Genomic DNA, 16,571 nt, shown 5'->3' with positions numbered 1-16,571 from the left:
TTGATTTTTTTTGTCAGAGTTTTGTATATAAATCTTGTTCATATTTTGTATGATTTATACCTAAGTGTTACTTTGTTTTTTTTTTTTTTTTTTAAAAGATGGGGTTTCACCATGTTGGTCAGGCTGGTCTTGAACTCCCGACCTCAGGTGATCTGCCTACCTTGGCCTCCAAAGTGCTTGGATTACAGGCGTGAGCCACCGCGCCCGGCCTAAGTGTTACCTTTTTTTTTTTGGTGCTAATGTAAATGGTAATGTGCTTAAATTACAAATTTTAATTGTTCATTTCACCATATAATCTTTTTTAAGAGATGGGGTCTTTTTTAATGTGGACGTCCAGCTGTCCACATTAAAAGACTTACCAATTACGTCCACTACAAGACTTACTAATTGTTCATTTCACCGTATAATCTTTTTTAAGAGATGGGGTCTTACTGTTTTGCCCATAACTCCTAGACTCAAGTGACCCTTCTGCCTTAGCCTCCTGAGTAGCTGGGACCACTATGCCTAGCTTCTATATAATTTTTTATTTTTTTTGGAGACAGGGTCTTACTATGTTACCCAGGTTGAAGTGTGGTGATGCAATCTTGGCTCACTGCAACCTCTACCTCCTGGTTTCAAGACACCCTACCACTTCAGCCTCCCAAGTAGCTGGTATGACAGCCACATGCCACCATGCCCAGATAATTTTTGTATTTTTAGTGGAGATGGGGTTTCCCCATATTACCGAGGCTAGTCTTGAAATCCTGGACTCAAGTGATCTGCCCATCTTAGCCTCCCAAAGTGCTGGGATTACAAGTGTGAGCCACTGCACCTGGCCTCTTATATGATTTCATCTGAATACAAAAATTGCTTTAAAATAGTGACCTTGCTATGATACTTCTGTACCACAAAATGATGGCCATACCAATAGACTGAAGCATTGAGATGAAAGAAGTGTAATCAGAGTTAGTGCTTAAGGCAGTGGTCCTCAAGCTGAGGCATATCTGCCATGGTGACATACAAAGACTTTCCAAGTAATATGAGTAGTATAAGCGGAATTGATATTCACATAATTGATTTTATAAGGGAAATTTAATTTCATGTTTCTCTTACTTTCACCATGCCTGGCCCACATGTACCTTTTTATAGGACTGCTTAGCTGTTAGTTTTCTCCAGAGTAAGTTATCCAAAGGAGCAAAGTGGAATCCAAAATGTCTTTTATGACCAAGCCTCAGAAGTCATACATCATAATCATATCCCATTGAGTACACAAGTCAGACCTACTCAATATGGGAGGGTCTGCGCAAGGGTGAGAATATCAAAAGGTGACTAATATTGAGGGGTCCATTGAGGGCCCCCACAGCAATTAAAACATTTATCTTCAGCTGGGTGTGGTGGCTCACGCCTGTAATCCCAGCACTTTGGGAGGCTGAGGTGGGTGGATCACTTGAGGTCAGGAGTTTGAGACCAGCCTGGCCAAAACAGTCAACCCTGTGTCTACTAAAAATACAAAAATTAGCCAGGTGTGGTAGCAGGCACCTGTAGTCCCAACCATTCAGGAGGCTGAGGCAAGGGAATCACTTGAACCCAGGAGGTACAGGTTGCAGTGAGCCAAGATCATGCCACTATACTCTAGACTAGGCAACAGAGCAAGACTGTCTCAAAAAAAATTAGTAATAATAAGAATAGAACTAATTTAGGTTCAAATAATTCTTTTTTTTTTTTGAGACGGAGTCTTGCTCTGTCACCAGAGCTGGAGTGCAGTGGCACGATCTTGGCTCACTGCAACCTCTGCCTCCTGGGTTCAAGCAATTCTCCTGCCTCAGTCTCCTGAGTAGCTGGGACTACAGGTGTGCGCCACCACACCCAGCTAATTTTTTTTTGGTATTTTAGTAGAGACAAGGTTTCACCATGTTGGCCAGGATGATCTCGATCTCCTGACCTTGTGATCCAACTGCCTCAGACTCCCAAAGAGCTGAGATTACAGGCGTGAGCCACCTCGCCCGGTCAACAAATATATATATATATATTTTTGTTAAGACTGGGTTTCACCATTTTGGTCAGGCTGGTCTTGAACTCCCGACCTCAGGTGATCTGCCCGCCTTGGCCTCCAGAGTGCTTGGATTACATGTGTGAGCCACCACGCCCAGCCAAATAATTCTTAAATCATTTCTGTGCCTAAAACCCTTCAGGGTCGGGCGCGGTGGCTCATGCCTATAATCCCAGCACTTTGGGAGGCCGAGGTGGGTGGATCATGAGGTCAAGAGATCGAGACCATCTTGGTCAACATGATGATACCCCGTCTCTACTAAAAATACAAAAATTAGCTGGGCATGGTGGCGCGCGCCTGTAGTCCCAGCTACTCTGGAGGCTGAGGCAGGATAATTGCTCGAACCCAGGAAGCAGAGGTTGCGGTGAGCTGAGATTGCGCCATTGCACTCCAGCCTGGGTAACAAGAGCGAAACTCTGTCTTAAAAAACAAAAACAAAAACAAAAAACCCTTCAGTAGGCCAGGTGCAGTGGCTCACGCGTATAATCCCAGCAATCTGGGAGGCCAAGGCGGGCAGATCACTTGGAAGTCAGGAGTTGAGGCTGCGTTGAGCCAGAATGAGAAACACTGGTCTTATGAGACAGAGGAAGATACAAGACTGAGTCATAATGAAGATAAATGTTGTTTGTTTGTTTGTTTTTTGAGACAAAGTCTTGCTCCCAAAGACTCTGGGAGGCAGAGGTGGGCAGATCACTTGAGGTCAGGAGTCCAAGACTAGCCTGGCCAACATGGTGAAACCCTGTCTCTACTCAAAATAGAAAAATTAGCCGGGCATGGTGGCAGGCGCCTGTAATCCCAGCTACTCGGGAGGCTGAGGCAGGAGAATCATGTGAACCCGGGAGGTAGAGGTTGCAGTGAGCCAAGATCATGCCACTGCATTCTAGCCTGGGCATCAGACCAAGACTCTGTCTCAGGAAAAAAAAAAAAAAAATTTCAAGAGAGTCTTAATCATTTCATTATTTCATTATTTATTTATTTATTTTGAGACAGGGTCTTGCCCTGTCACCTAGGCTGGAGTACAGTGGCATGATCTTGCTCAACGCAGGTTCAACCTATTGGGCTCAAGCAATCCTCCCACCTCAAGCTTCTGAGTAGCTGGGACTGCAGGCATGCACCGCCACACTGGGCTAATTTTTCTTCTTCTTTTTTTTTGTAGAGACAGTGTTTCACCATGTTGCCCAGAATGTATTGTTTTATTCTCATATTATTTTGCATAGCACTTTAAACAGTGTAGTAGTAAGTGTTGAATTGTTGTAACCTGGCAAGGACAAAGAAGAGTATTAGTATGTCATCTAGTGAGAGTGAAAAAAAGACACGTCATTGACCAAAATGGAAACAAAACCCTTCTGGAAAAAAAGTGTAACAACATTTACTTCTTTCTTTATTTAGGACGGAGTCTCACTCTGTCACCCAGGCTGGAATGTAGCGGCATGATCTTGGCTCACTGCAACTTCCGCCTCCCGGGTTCAAGGGATTCTCCTCCCCTCCCTCAGCCTCCCAAGTAGTTGGGATTACAGGCACTCACCACCATGCCCAGCTAATTTTTGTATTTTTAGTAGACACAAGGTTTCACCATGTTGGTCAGGCTGGTCTCGAACTCCTGACCTCAGGTGATCAGCCTGCCTCAGCCTCCCAAAGTGTTGGGATTACAGGCATGAGTCACTGTGCCCAGTCTATTTTTAAATTATTATTATTATTATTGTTTTTGAGATGGAGTCTCCCTCTGTTGTCCAGGCTGGAGTGCAGTGGCGCAATCTCAGCTCACTGCAACCTCTGCCTCCTGGGTTCAAGCAATTCTCCTGCCTCAGCCTCCCCAGTAGCTGGGACTACAGGCACGTGCCACCATGCCTGGCTAATTTTTCTGGTATTTTTAGTAGAGACGGGGTTTCACCATATTGGCCAGGCTGGTCTCGAACTCCTGACCTTGTGATCTGCCTGCCTCGGCCTCCCAAAGTGCTGGGATTACAGGTGTGAGCCACTGCACCCAGCCAGAACATTTAACAAACATTTTCTGAAACACTGAATTATCTATCTTGTCATCACTGAACATTGACTATGAATGCTCCTGATATTCTCAGACACTGAATATATATATGTATATGCATATATATTTATATATGTATATGTGTATCCATGTATATATTTATACATATATTTCAAGATTTATTTGTTTTTTAGAGACATGGTCTTGCTATGTAGTCCAGGCTTGAGTGCAGTGGCTATCCATAGGCACTATCCAACTACTGATCAGCATGAATTTTGACCTGCTCAATTTCTGTCTTGGGTTGGTTCACCACTCTTTAGGCAATCTGATCGTTCCCGGCTCCCAGTAAGTCACCATGTTGATGCTGAACTTAGCACAGGCACCCAACACACACAGCGCACTATAGCCCAGAACTGGACTCACATGATCCTTCTGCCTCAACCTCTGGGGTAGCTGAGAACACAGACATGGGCCACTGTGCCTGGCTCAGTACCTATTTTTTTGAATGCATAAATTCATTCTCAAAAATTGATTGCTGATTGAAAGTCAGCATCTGTGAATTTCTTTTTTTTCTTTTTCTTTTTTTTTTTTTTAGCATCTGTGAATTTCAAGGCTGGTGACCATTTGAAAATTAAGGAATTTATTTTGATTAGTTCAATTAAGGATAAATTTTGTTCCCCATTTCCAACTCTAAAATTTCCAATTTACAAAAGAGTTCTGGCAAGTGTCAAGGAGCTCATATTGTTTCATTTCTACACCATCCAAGGGTATTTATGAATATAACGAGACCAGAGTTACAAAGTTCTAACAAAATATAAAGCACTCTAATCTCATTTGATTTTGATTTTCCAGTTTGTCTGTCTCCTCCTTCTAGATTATAAAGCCCCTACAGGCAGGAAGTGTGTAGGCCCAACTGAAATCCAGAAGATAAACATTTATTGAGTGCATGCATAAATTAGTCAAGATGCCTTCCCCAAGGCTGACAATTCAATGTGACACATATTTTTTCCTTTTTTTCTTTCTGAATATCAGCCGCTGATTGCATAATAAGTGGCACATATATTAAAACATTTTTAAGCCTTGGTTCGGCTGGACCTGCCAGATGGGGAAGAAATACACAATACCTGAAGATTGTTCACAAGCTAGGGGAACCAGTGGGTGGATTTGTTTTTTTGTAGAGAAGATCCTACTTCAGTGAATTGTGGGTCATCATGTTTGAGGCAATAATTATGTTGAGTGAAAGAAGCTAGATGGAAAAAAAAGGTGCATGCTGTATGATTCCTGTATATAAAACTTTAGCATATGCAAACTTACCTGTACCGAAAGTAGATCTGTAGATGATAAGGGATGTGATGGAGAGGAACGGGAGGAAGGGATTATAAAGCCGGGAGGAAACTTAGAGGTGAATATGTTGTTTATGGTGATTTCACGGGTGCATAGGTATGTCAAAACTTATCAAATTGGACATTTAAATATGTGCAGTTTGTCGTTTCAATTATTTTAAAATAAAGTCTTTTTTTTAAAAAGAGGTAAGACAGAGTCAGATCCCTGAGGGTCAGATTGAGGAACTCTTGAAGTCTCCAGGAGCAGAAAGGAGATATTAAAGCAATGTTTTAAGAAAATTAAACTGATGGTGGTCTTCCTTTTAGATGAGGAATAATATTTAGCAAACTATTGCTAATAGCCTAACCTGGGCTTGTGTGATAGCAAGAGGAATGGAAAGGTGGATAGGTAAATATTAGTTCCAGGGAACAACCCAGTCTTTGGTTCAGAAGGTGTGGTGTATGCATGTATGTGGGTGATTATCTCTGGAGGGAAAAGGATAGTCCCACAGTTAAACCAAGAAGATTCACCAGCAGCAGCAACAGGAGACGCTAGAGGAAGAACATGATTGGGGTAAGATCATTTTGCACTTTGGACGAGTTGAGAGTAACGTTTAAAGCCTCTACCAGCTCTGAAGCACTGAGAGGGTGTTGGGACACTCGAGTTTGCTGGAGCGGGCAGACAGAGGCCAGGCCTAGTTAGCGGAATGAGCCCACACAGCAACTCCAGACTGCGTCCGGAAGCCTGGAACCTTAACCCTCAACCTCCGATTCCCTAAGCTCCACTCTCGTAGCTGAGGCAGCTGTTTGTGTAAGTCCCGCTTAGGTATCCAACCGAGATATGGCGTGAATACCCCACCACCTTCGGGAAACCGGAGGCGGTCGGCACGGGGGCGCGCTCCCGCCCGGCGCGTGCACGCGGCGCGCTTGGAGGCGGCCTGGGAGCGAGGGAGCGCGCGCCCTTCACGTGACCCGACCCGCTGGCGGCGACGCACGCGCCGCGCGGCTCACGTGGTCCGTCTCCAGCCCCGTCGCCGGCGGAGGCGGGCGCGGGCGCGTCCCTGTGGCCAGTCACCCGGAGGAGTTGGTCGCACAATTATGAAAGACTCGGCTTCTGCTGTTAGCGCCGGAGCTGAGTTAGTTCTGAGAAGGTTTCTCTGGGCGTTCCTTGTCCGGCGGCCTCTGCTGCCGCCTCCAGAGACGCTTCCCGATAGATGGCTACAGGCCGCGGAGGAGGAGGAGGTGGAGTTGCTGCCCTTCCGGAGTCCGCCCCGTGAGGAGAATGGTACTGGACCCACGCAGGCCCGGGCGGGGAATGGTCCTGGGGTTGCGGGCGGTAAAGGAGAGGACCTGGCAGGCAAGTGTGTGGGGAGCCGCGTTCCAGCGGCGAAGGACCCCCGAATTGCCTTGAGGCTTCCGGATTTGTCCTGGCGGGACGAGTGTGCATTTCGTTCGGGGGTGAGGGGCGGGAGCAGGTAGCAAGTTCGACGCGACACCTCTTCGCGGGAATCCCCTGAGCCGAGACCCGTCTTCCAGCGAGAGCCTCTCGAGGCGGCAGAGGCGCGAGCCGGGGACTACCTGACTGGGTTGAACTAAGCCGCCGCAGCGCGCCCGACGCTGTGCTCAGCCTTCAAGCTCCGCATCTCCTGGGAGCACGGTCCTCCTGGCGCCAGTTGCTGGTAGATAAGGGAGCCAAAAGCTCTGCTCAGGTTCAGCATGGGAAAAGGGAGGGAGGGCTGGAAGGGCGCAGAGTGGGTAGAGGACACGGGTTTGGAGCTGTGCCTTGTTTGCTGTGCAGCGGATACTCTTACAGGTACATTTCCTTTTTGGAGCCAAAAGGGAGGGATTTGACAATATTGAAGGTAGATCTTTTTTCTTTAGCAAGAATTAAGGATTTTCGTGGGTGGGGAGAGACTTCTGTGGGGACCAAGATGTACTGTCAGTCAGTATTTAAGTCGAGCTACCTTATGCATTGCCCCAGAGTGTTTTAAACCAAAAGGTACAGAATGGAGAGAGGGAGGCGGTGCATTGCAGCTTCCGATAGACCTTTTTATTTTTGTTTTTGGATATCAGGAAAATATTTTGAAAATTTCTTAAAATGAAAGTCATTTAGATCAGGGACCTGAAGCACAGAGGAGGTAATTTTGGTCAGTACTTGAATTTGATAGGCTTTATGCAGACAACTCTCCCTCTGCTGCAGACAGCTCTCTCTCTACTGCAGACAACTCTCCCTCTGCTGCAGACAACTCTCTCTGCTGGAGTCTGGCAAGTTTGCTTTTCACTGAACCCTAATTCAGGTGCTATACAAAACTAAAATAAGGGTTTTACTTATCTCACAAATGTAGTTATATTTTGAGTAAACAATGTGTCTTCCACTATTTTACACCTTATTCTTTTTTGTTTGTTTTGAGACAGGGTCTCACTCTGTCGCCCAGGCTCCAGTGCAGTGATGCGGTCTCAGCTCACTGCAACCTCCGCCTCCTGGGTTCAAGTGGTTCTCCTGCCTCAGCCTCCCTAGTAGCTGGGACTGTAGCCACCACGCCCGGCTAAGTTTTACGTTTTTGGTGGAGACGGGGTTTCCCGTGTTTGGCCAGGCTGTCTCGAATTCCTGACCTCAGGTGATCCGCCCAAAGTGCTGGGATTACTGGCAGGAGCTGCTCCCAAAGTGCTGGGATTACAGGCAGGAGCTACTCCCAAAGTGCTGGGATTACAGGCGGGAGAGCTACGGAGCCAGGCTAAACTGGAAGATTTCAAACATACAAAGATAAATTGTAGAATAAACTACCGTATACCCATTAGCCAGTTTCAACAGCTTCAACCATGTCAATTTTATTTCTTCTATTATTCCTTCTGTTCTTCCTCAATTGGAAAATTTTAAAGCAAATCCCAGACAAATGTCATTTATGGATATTTTATTGTGTTCTTGCTTAAAAAGACAAGGACTTTTAACATAATTACAATATTATTAGCACACCTAAATATTAATAATTGCTTAATATCATTAAACATTCAGCATATTTCCCTGATTATCTCATGTTTTAGTGAGTTGATTTGTTTGAATCAAGTTCCAAAGAATTCTGCACAGAGCATTTGGTTGGTAACACAACTCTAGTGCCTTCTCTTGTGGTGTGGGCGTGTCATTTACCATTTATTTGTTGGAAAAACCCCGTCATTTGCCTTGTAGAATTTCCTACAGTTTAGATTTTGTTGAATACATCCTGTAGTGTCGTCTAACATGTTTCTTTCTCCTGTGTATTTTCTTTTTTCCTTTTTTTTTGAGACGCAATTTGCTCTGTCGCCTAGGCTGGAATGCAGTGGAGCGGTCTCTGCTCACTGCAACCACCACCTCCCAGGTTCAAGCGATTCTCCTGCCTCAGCCTTCCCAGTAGCTGGGATTACAGGCACCCTCTACCATGCCTGGCTAATTTCTTTTGTATTTTTAGTAGAAACGGGGTTTCACCATGTTGGCCAGGCTCATCTCCTCGTCCTGACCTCATGATCCGCCCGCCTTGACCTCCCAAAGTGCTGGGATTACAGGAGGGAACCACCGTGCCCGGCCTTTTTTTCCTTCGTTTTTGAGATGAAGTCTCGCTCTGTTTCCCAGGCTGAGTTCAGTGTTGCAATCTTGGCTCACTGCAACTTCGCCCTCTGGGTTCAAGTGATTCCTGCTTCAACCTCCCAAGTAGCTGGGACTACAGGTGAGAGCCACTATGCTTAGCTAATTTTTGTATTTTTAGTGAAGACCGGGTTTTGCCATATTGGCCAGGATTGTCTCACACTCCTGACCTCTAGTGATCCGCCCACCTCGCGTCCCAAAGTGTTGGGATTACACGTGTATGTCACTGCACCTGGCCTCTCCTTTGTATTTCCTGTGAACTAGCATTTAATCTAAAGACTTGATCAGGACCAGACATGGTGGCTCACCCCTGTAATCCCAGCACTTTCGGAGGCCAAGGCAGGCCGATCACCTGAAGTCAGGAGTTTGAGACCAGCCTGCCAATATGGTGAAACCCTGTCTCTACTAAAAATACAAAATTAGCCAGGTGTGGTGACGCATGCCTGTAGTCCCAGCTGCTCAGGAGGCTGAGGCAGGAGAATCGCTTGAACCCAGGAGATGGAGGTTGGAGTCAGCTGAGATTGTGCCACTGTACTCCAGCCTGGGTGACAGAGACTCCATGTCAAAAAAAAAAAAAAAGACTTAATTAGTAGTGGGCATGGTGGTGCTCACCTGCAATCCCAGCTACTCCAAAGGCTAAGGCAGAGAGAATCGAGTGAACCTGGGAGGTGGCGGTTGCAGGGAGACAAAATTGTGCCACCGTACTCCAGCCTGGGTGACAGAGTGAGACTTTGTCTCAAATATAGAAAAGACTTGATGGGGAGGGCAGTAATCCCCGCACCTTTGGGAGGTCGTGGCAGGTAGATCATGGATCACCAAGAGTTCAAAACCAGCCTGGCCAACATGGTGAATGAAACCCCGTCTCTACTAAAAATACAAAAATTAGTTAGGCATCGTGGTGGATGCCTGTGATCCTAGCTTACTGGGGAGGCTGAGGCAGGAGAATCGCTTGACCTGGAGGCAGAGGTTTCAGTGAGCCAAGATCAAGCTGTTGCACTTTATCCTGGGTGACAGAACGAGATTCTGCCTCAAAAAAAAAAAAAAAAAAAAAGAGTCGATCAGATTTCAGTTTCATACTTTGAACAGTACTCCCAGATAGTATTATGTACTTTTCGTTGCATTACTTTAAGAGGCACATGTTGTCTGTTTTTTTTGTTTGTTTTGTATTTTTGAGATGGATTCTTGCCCTTGTCACCCAGGCTGGAGTGCATGATCTTGGCTCACTGTAACCTCCACTTGCCGGGTACAAGTGATTCTCCTGCCTCAGCTTCCTGAATAGCTGGGATTACAGGCACCTGCCACCATGCCTGACTAATTTTTGTATTTTTAGTTGAGACAGGGTTTCTCCATGTTGGCCAGGCTGGTCTCTCTTGACCTCGTGATCAGCTCTCCTTAGCCTCCCAAAGTGCCGGGGTTACAGGCAAGAACCACTGCACCCAGCCTCTCTCTCTCTTTTTTATAATGTTAAGATTGACCAGTGGATTCGTGTTGTCGGATGCGTGATCTCTCAGTTGTGAAGTTCCCCATCAGTTACTCATGTAGTAGTTTTTGTAGTAGCCATGTAGTTTTTGTCATTGATCTACTATTTTTCATTCTGGGTTTCTCTTTCTCCTTTCTTTTTGGAAAATCTTTCAACATATAAATAAATTGAAGTTTGTTTGTTTGTTTTAAGTGACCTCCCTGTTAAATGTCTGCTTTAAGTCTGGTACCTGGAACAGGGTGTAGTGGCTCATGCTTGTAGTTCGAGCACTTTGAGAGGCTGAGGTGGGTGGATCCCTTAAGCCTAGGAGAGTACAAGATCAGCCTGGGAAACATGGCGAAACCCAGTCTCTATCAAAAAAATTATAAATTAGCTGGGCATGGTGACACACACCACACACCTGTGGTCCCAGCTGCTTGGGGGGCTGAGGTTGCACTGAGCTGAGATCATGCCATCCAGCCTGGGTGAAAGAACCAGATCGTGTCTCAAAAAAAAATAAATAAATAAAGTTTGGTATTTGGAAGCAAAATTTGGTGATTAAGGTTAGTTTAGGACATAAGGATTACTTGCCTAGGGGGATTGTAACTGAGTCCATTTATGTGAATCAGAAAAAGGAACTTAGATGGGTGTCACTTTTAGATGGTGCTTTGCAATTATTAGGTTAGTTTCAATGTGAATGCAGCATTTGACTTGGACCACTTGCAGTTTATAAAAGTATGATTAGTTTTTCTGCTCATATGTACTTTATTGATTAAAAAAAGAAAAACATGATTAGTTCTACTTGGGTACTTTTAGAGATTTTGTTGACTTTTTGGTGCAGTTCATTTGGGATGTAGAAAATTGCTCTGTATTTTTTTTTTTTTTTTTTTTTTAGACGGAGTTTCACTCTCGTCACCCAGGCTGGAGTGCAGTGGTGCCATCTCGGGTCACTTCCTGGTTTCAAGCGAGTCTCCTGCCTTAGCCTCCTGACTAGCTGAGATTACAGGCATCCACCACAACGCCCAGCTAATTTTTATATTTTTAGTAGAGATGGGGTTTCACCATGTTGACCAGGCTGGTCTTGAATTTCTGACCTCATGCTCTGGATTTTTTTAACCTGTTTTTCTGTGAGTATTTAGTTTTCTGACCACGTAGAGGTTTTAGAACCCTGTTAAATTTTGGTGTGTGAAAGTAAGCAGTTTTTTTTTTCTTAGCTCTCTACAAGCTAGGTAAGCAGTTTTTTGAAGTTGATAGACTTGACCCTTGACCTGACTATTTTTGCCAGGTCACAGTCTTTTGTTTTTGTTTTTGTTTTTTGAGACGTAGTTTCACTCTTTTGCCCAGGCTGGAGTGCAGTGCCATGATCTTGGCTCACTGCAACCTCCGCCTTCTGGTTTCAAGGAGCAATATTAGGATTAAATCTGTGGAATACTGTTTGCCCCTCTTACCATCGTATGAACATGTCAATAACATGACACCTCAACTATTCAACTGCCAGACTTCTGGAAACCTTAACCTTTCGAAACCAAGCTCCTTGTGAAAAGTGAGAAAAAAGCTTTTGAGGTAAGTTATCAGTAATATAGCAACCTTGAGACAGAGTTCACTGATTGAAAAATATGTGCAAAGTGAAATTTAGCAGGCTTAGTTTTCTGCTTTTGCTGGCAGTTTGATAGTGCACTGGAGATGATAGGAGGAAAGTTACCTGAGAAGCAGACTATTACTATTAGGACACTGCAGAAACATTAATTAGTCTAGAAAGACAGGGCTATACATTACCCTTTAGTATATGCGATAGTCTTCCCAGTCTGAGTATAATTTATCATACCCAATACCCAGAAGATACTTTGGACTAAGAGAAATGTGTAATAGACTTTAGGCACATTTTTACAGTAGCTAACGTGTCAGCATTTAGCTGTGGCTATTGCTGTAAATGCTTCACACACACACACACACTCTTTATGTTTTTTTTTTTTTTTGAGACGAGTCTTGCTCTGTCACCCAGGCTGGAGTGCAGTGGGGTAATCTCGGCTCCCTGCAACCTCTGCCTCCTGAGTTCAAGCAATTCTCCTGCCTCAGCCTCCTGAGTAGCTGGGATTACAGGCGCCCACCACCACATATGGCTAATTTTTGTATTTTTAGTAGAGATGGGGTTTCATTATGTTGACTAGGCTGGTCTTGAACTCCTGACCTCAAGTGATCCACCCACCTCGGCCTCCCAAAAAAGTGCTGGTATTAGAGACATCAGCCACCTCTGGCCATGCATTTTATTTTGACAAGTACAGAGACGCATACTCTGAGGCTATCCTTAGTAGATTAGAAAAGTTATAAGGTAAATAGATTTCTGAATGGGTGTAACTCTTTGTTAAAAACTGCAGGAAAGGCTTGGCATGGAGGCTCACGCCTGTAATTCCAGCACTTTGGGAGGCTGAGGTGGCTGGATTGCTTCAGGCCAGGAGTTTGAGATCAGCGTGGCCAACGTGGATAACCCCATCTCTACTAAAAATATAAAAATCAGGTGGACGTGGTGGTGTGCGCCTGTAATCCCAGATTCTTGGGACACTGAGCCATGAGAACTGCTGGAACCCAGGAGGCGGAAGTTGCAGTGAGCTGAGATCGCGCAATTGCACTCCAGCCTGAGTGGGACTCGAATAAATAAAACCTGCAGAAGCCTATCATGCATGTATCAACAAAGTATCAACACCCTACTAACTGACAGATAATGGGTTGATATGGCTTACAATGTGAATGTCCAAGTTTTCTTTTCTTTTCTTTTTTTTTTGGATAGTGTCTTGCTCTGTTGCCCAGGTCAGAGTGCAGTGGCATGATCATGGCTTACTGCAGTCCCAACCTCTCAGGCTTAAGTGATGCTCCCACTTCAGTCTCCCAAGTAGCTGGAACTACAAGCCCATACTACCAACCTGGCTAATTAAAAAAAAAATTGGGGCTGTGCGTGGTGGCTCACGCCTGTAATCCAAGCACTTTGGAGGCCAAGGCCGGCGGATCACCTGAGGTTGGGATTTCAAGACCAGCCTGACCAACATGGTGAAACCCCGTCTTTAAAAAAAAAAAATTTTGGCCAGGGGCAGTGGCCTACGCCTGTAATCCCAGCACTTTGGGCGGAACACAAGGTCAGGAGATTGAGACCATCCTGGCCTACATGGTGATACCCTGTCTCTACTAAAAATACAAAAAATTAGCCAGATGTGGTGGCACACACCTGTAGTTCCAGCTACTCAAGAGGCTGAGGCAGAAGAATCACTTGAACTCACGAGGCGGAGGTTGCCATGAGCCGAGATCACGGCGTTGCACTCCAGCCTGGGCGACAGCGAGACTCTGTCTCAAAAAAAAATTATTTTATTTTATTAATTTTTTTTTTTTTTTTTTTTTTTAAGATGAGGTTTCACCATGTTGGCCAGGGTGGTCTTGATCTCCTGACCTCGTGATCCACCCACCTCGGCCTCCCAAAGTGCTGGGATTGCAGGCGTGAGCCACCGCGCCCGGCCTAAAAAAATTTTTTTTTTTTTGTAAAGATGGTGCTATTGTTGCCCAGGTTGATCTTGAACTCCTAGGCTTAAGTGGTCCTCCTGCTTCAGCCTCCCACAGTATTGGGATTACAGGCATGAGTCACTGCACCTCGCCTTATGTTTTTAATATATAGAACTTTTCTGCTGATTGTTACAGAATTATAGATGCTTTTCAATAGTATCTTTAAGACTCACAGGGTTCACATCTAAAATTTCAATAATATCTAATTATTAGTTAATTAGTTGAGTAGTTGGCAGCCAGTTTAGAGTATGAGTGGAATTCTGCGACATAATAAAATTATGTATATATATTTAAAAAAAAGAATAGAACTTGAGATTAGGGCCTGTAAGAGTGCCAGAAAGTCAGATGTATTGGACTCTGATAGGGGAAGTCAGAGAGTGCCAGCTTATTTCAACATGTTGCTTTAGGCTAGTCTTATTTGTCATTGTCTGTGTCATCCTTGGCAGGCATGTTGACCCATGTACAAATTTATCATATAACTCTGAATTTCTAGGTCTTTAGTGTCATTTAACTTTTCTTTCTTTTTTTTACTTCCACATGAATTTTTTTAGTAGGCAATTTCTTTTAATTTGATTATCTTTCTTTTGAGTATGGGTCACATTTTCCTGTTTCTTACCATATCTAGTCATTCTGGAGTGTATATTGGACATCGGGATTGTTACTTAATAGAGGGTTCTCCTTTAATCCTCTGCTGTATGTGTGTGTGTGTTGTTGTTGTTGTTATGTACTGAATGTCTGTGACCTCCCCGCCTCCCCAGGAATTCATATCTTGAAGCCCTAACCTCCAGTGCGATGGTGTCTGGAGATGAGGACTTTTGGAGATGGAGGTAATCAGGGATAGATGAGGTCATGAGGATGGGGCCGTGGATCTGATAGGATTTATGTCCTTAGAAGAAGAGATACCAGAGAGCTTATTCACTCCTTCTTCACTATGTGAAGACACAGTGAGGAGGCAGCTCTCTGAGAGCCCTCATCAGACACTGGCCCTCTGGAATCTTGATCTTAAACTTCCAGTCTCCATAACTGTAAGCAAATTTATTTCAGTTGTTATCCCCACAAGTCTGTGTGGTATTTGTTGTGGCAGTCCAAGCAGACTTAAGGCAGTTGTTGATTGACTTTATTGTATTCAGAAGTCCAAACTGTCTCTCCTACAGTGGACAGCAGGAATATCTGCCTAGTTATTTTATTTAGCTGGGCTTCTTGGAGGCTGCCCCATGTGTACATTCTTCGTGGGTCAGCAGGAGATTTGTGTAGAGTCAATATGAAGTATTTAGGACTCCTTTTGTTTTTTCCCCCCTTTGACTTTCTTTTAACAGGAAGGACTCCTTTTCTTGACTCTTTTGCAGAAACTTTCCCATCACTTTCCAGCTTCTGTTGTCACCTTGAACTGGGTGTTCTGGTTCTTCAACCCAGTAAGACTGTGGGATTTCTATTGGTATTTAGCTGTTCATCAGATATGGGATGGGGACTGTCTTCAGGCAAAAAGCCTTAAAAATTGGGAAACTCACTCAGTACCATTCCTTTATTCTAAGTACAGATGTATAGATTCCATGTAGTTTCTACTTGCTTTTGGTTGCTCTTCAGTATCCTCAAGTCTTGATCATTAAAAAATAAAACGATAGAGATAAGGGCTTGCTGTGTTGACCAGGCTGGTCTCAAACTCCTGGGCCTTAAGCAGTCCTCCCATCTTGGCCCCCCAAAGTGCTAGGATTACACGGGTGAGCCACTGCGCCTGGCCTCTGATATTTGTCCAGAGTTTATGGTGGTTATCTGTGGGATGGTTAGCCCAATAGGACTTGCTTCTCCATAGCTGGAATCTTCTTTCTAATTTTAATATATAGAATCATAGAATGTATTTATTTGTTAAAAAAAAATTGGTTTCCACATGTTACTTTAACAGCAGAATTTTTTAGGAATCTTTAATTTTTTTTCCCCTAAATTTTTGCTAGCAGCATCTGGGCAAGAAGGATGTGCTTGCTGGTAGTGATTTGTTTAGAGAGTAAGATGTGCTTAGGTTTATATGTGCTATGTGTGCCCCTTATTGCTGGTAGACTGGTGTAAGAATTTATAATTTAAGGAATTTTGAAGTGATCACCATCATGGTTGAAATCTGACTATGTGCCATGCATTGTGCTAAAACAACTTGCATGGATTATTATTATTTTTTTTTTTGAGATGGAGTTTCGCTCTTGTTACCCAGGCTGGAGTGCAATGGCGCCATCTCGGCTCACCGCAACCTCCGCCTCCCGGATTCAGGCAATTCTCCTGCCTCAGCCTCCTGTGTAGCTGGTATTACAGGCACTTGCCACCATGCCCAGCTAATTTTTTGCATTTTTAGTAGAGACGGGGTTTCACCATGTTGACCAGGATGGTCTCGATCTCTTGACCTCGTGATCCACCTGCCTCCGCCTCCCAAAGTGCTGGGATTACAGGCGTGAGCCACCGCGCTCAGCCTGCATGGATCATTTTAATAGTCAGAGTAACTACTTGTTAGCCTGTTTTACAAATAAGGAAACAGAAGTTCTGAAACTTGCACAAGGTTGCACACATAGTAAACAGCACAGCTGGGATTCTAACTCAGATCAGTCTCTAAATCCAATATCTGTGCTGTTTAA

At 44.5% G+C, this 16,571-nt stretch overlaps 1 protein-coding gene across 5 annotated transcripts in view; it reads left to right on the top strand.

Moving 5' to 3' along the window:
• The first annotated feature begins 6,536 nt into the window (after positions 1-6,536).
• Positions 6,537-16,571, top strand: part of TRPM7 (transient receptor potential cation channel subfamily M member 7) — a 122,973-nt gene continuing 112,938 nt past the window's right edge. For all 5 annotated transcript variants that reach the window (XM_064365668.1, XM_064365667.1, XM_064365669.1 and 2 more), the window contains exon 1: positions 6,537-6,620. In XM_064365668.1, the coding sequence (XP_064221738.1) occupies positions 6,618-6,620 (3 nt within the window). In that variant the 5' untranslated portion in view covers positions 6,537-6,617. The remainder of the gene's footprint in view (positions 6,621-16,571) is intronic.

Source organism: Aotus nancymaae, unplaced genomic scaffold (genome assembly GCF_030222135.1).
Source record: "Aotus nancymaae isolate 86718 unplaced genomic scaffold, 86718_ANA_hifiasm-v0.15.2.pri h1tg000062l, whole genome shotgun sequence".
Taxonomy (NCBI): domain Eukaryota; kingdom Metazoa; phylum Chordata; class Mammalia; order Primates; family Aotidae; genus Aotus; species Aotus nancymaae.
Note: the sequence above shows the minus strand (reverse complement) of the source record. Positions and strands in the feature narration are given on the sequence as shown.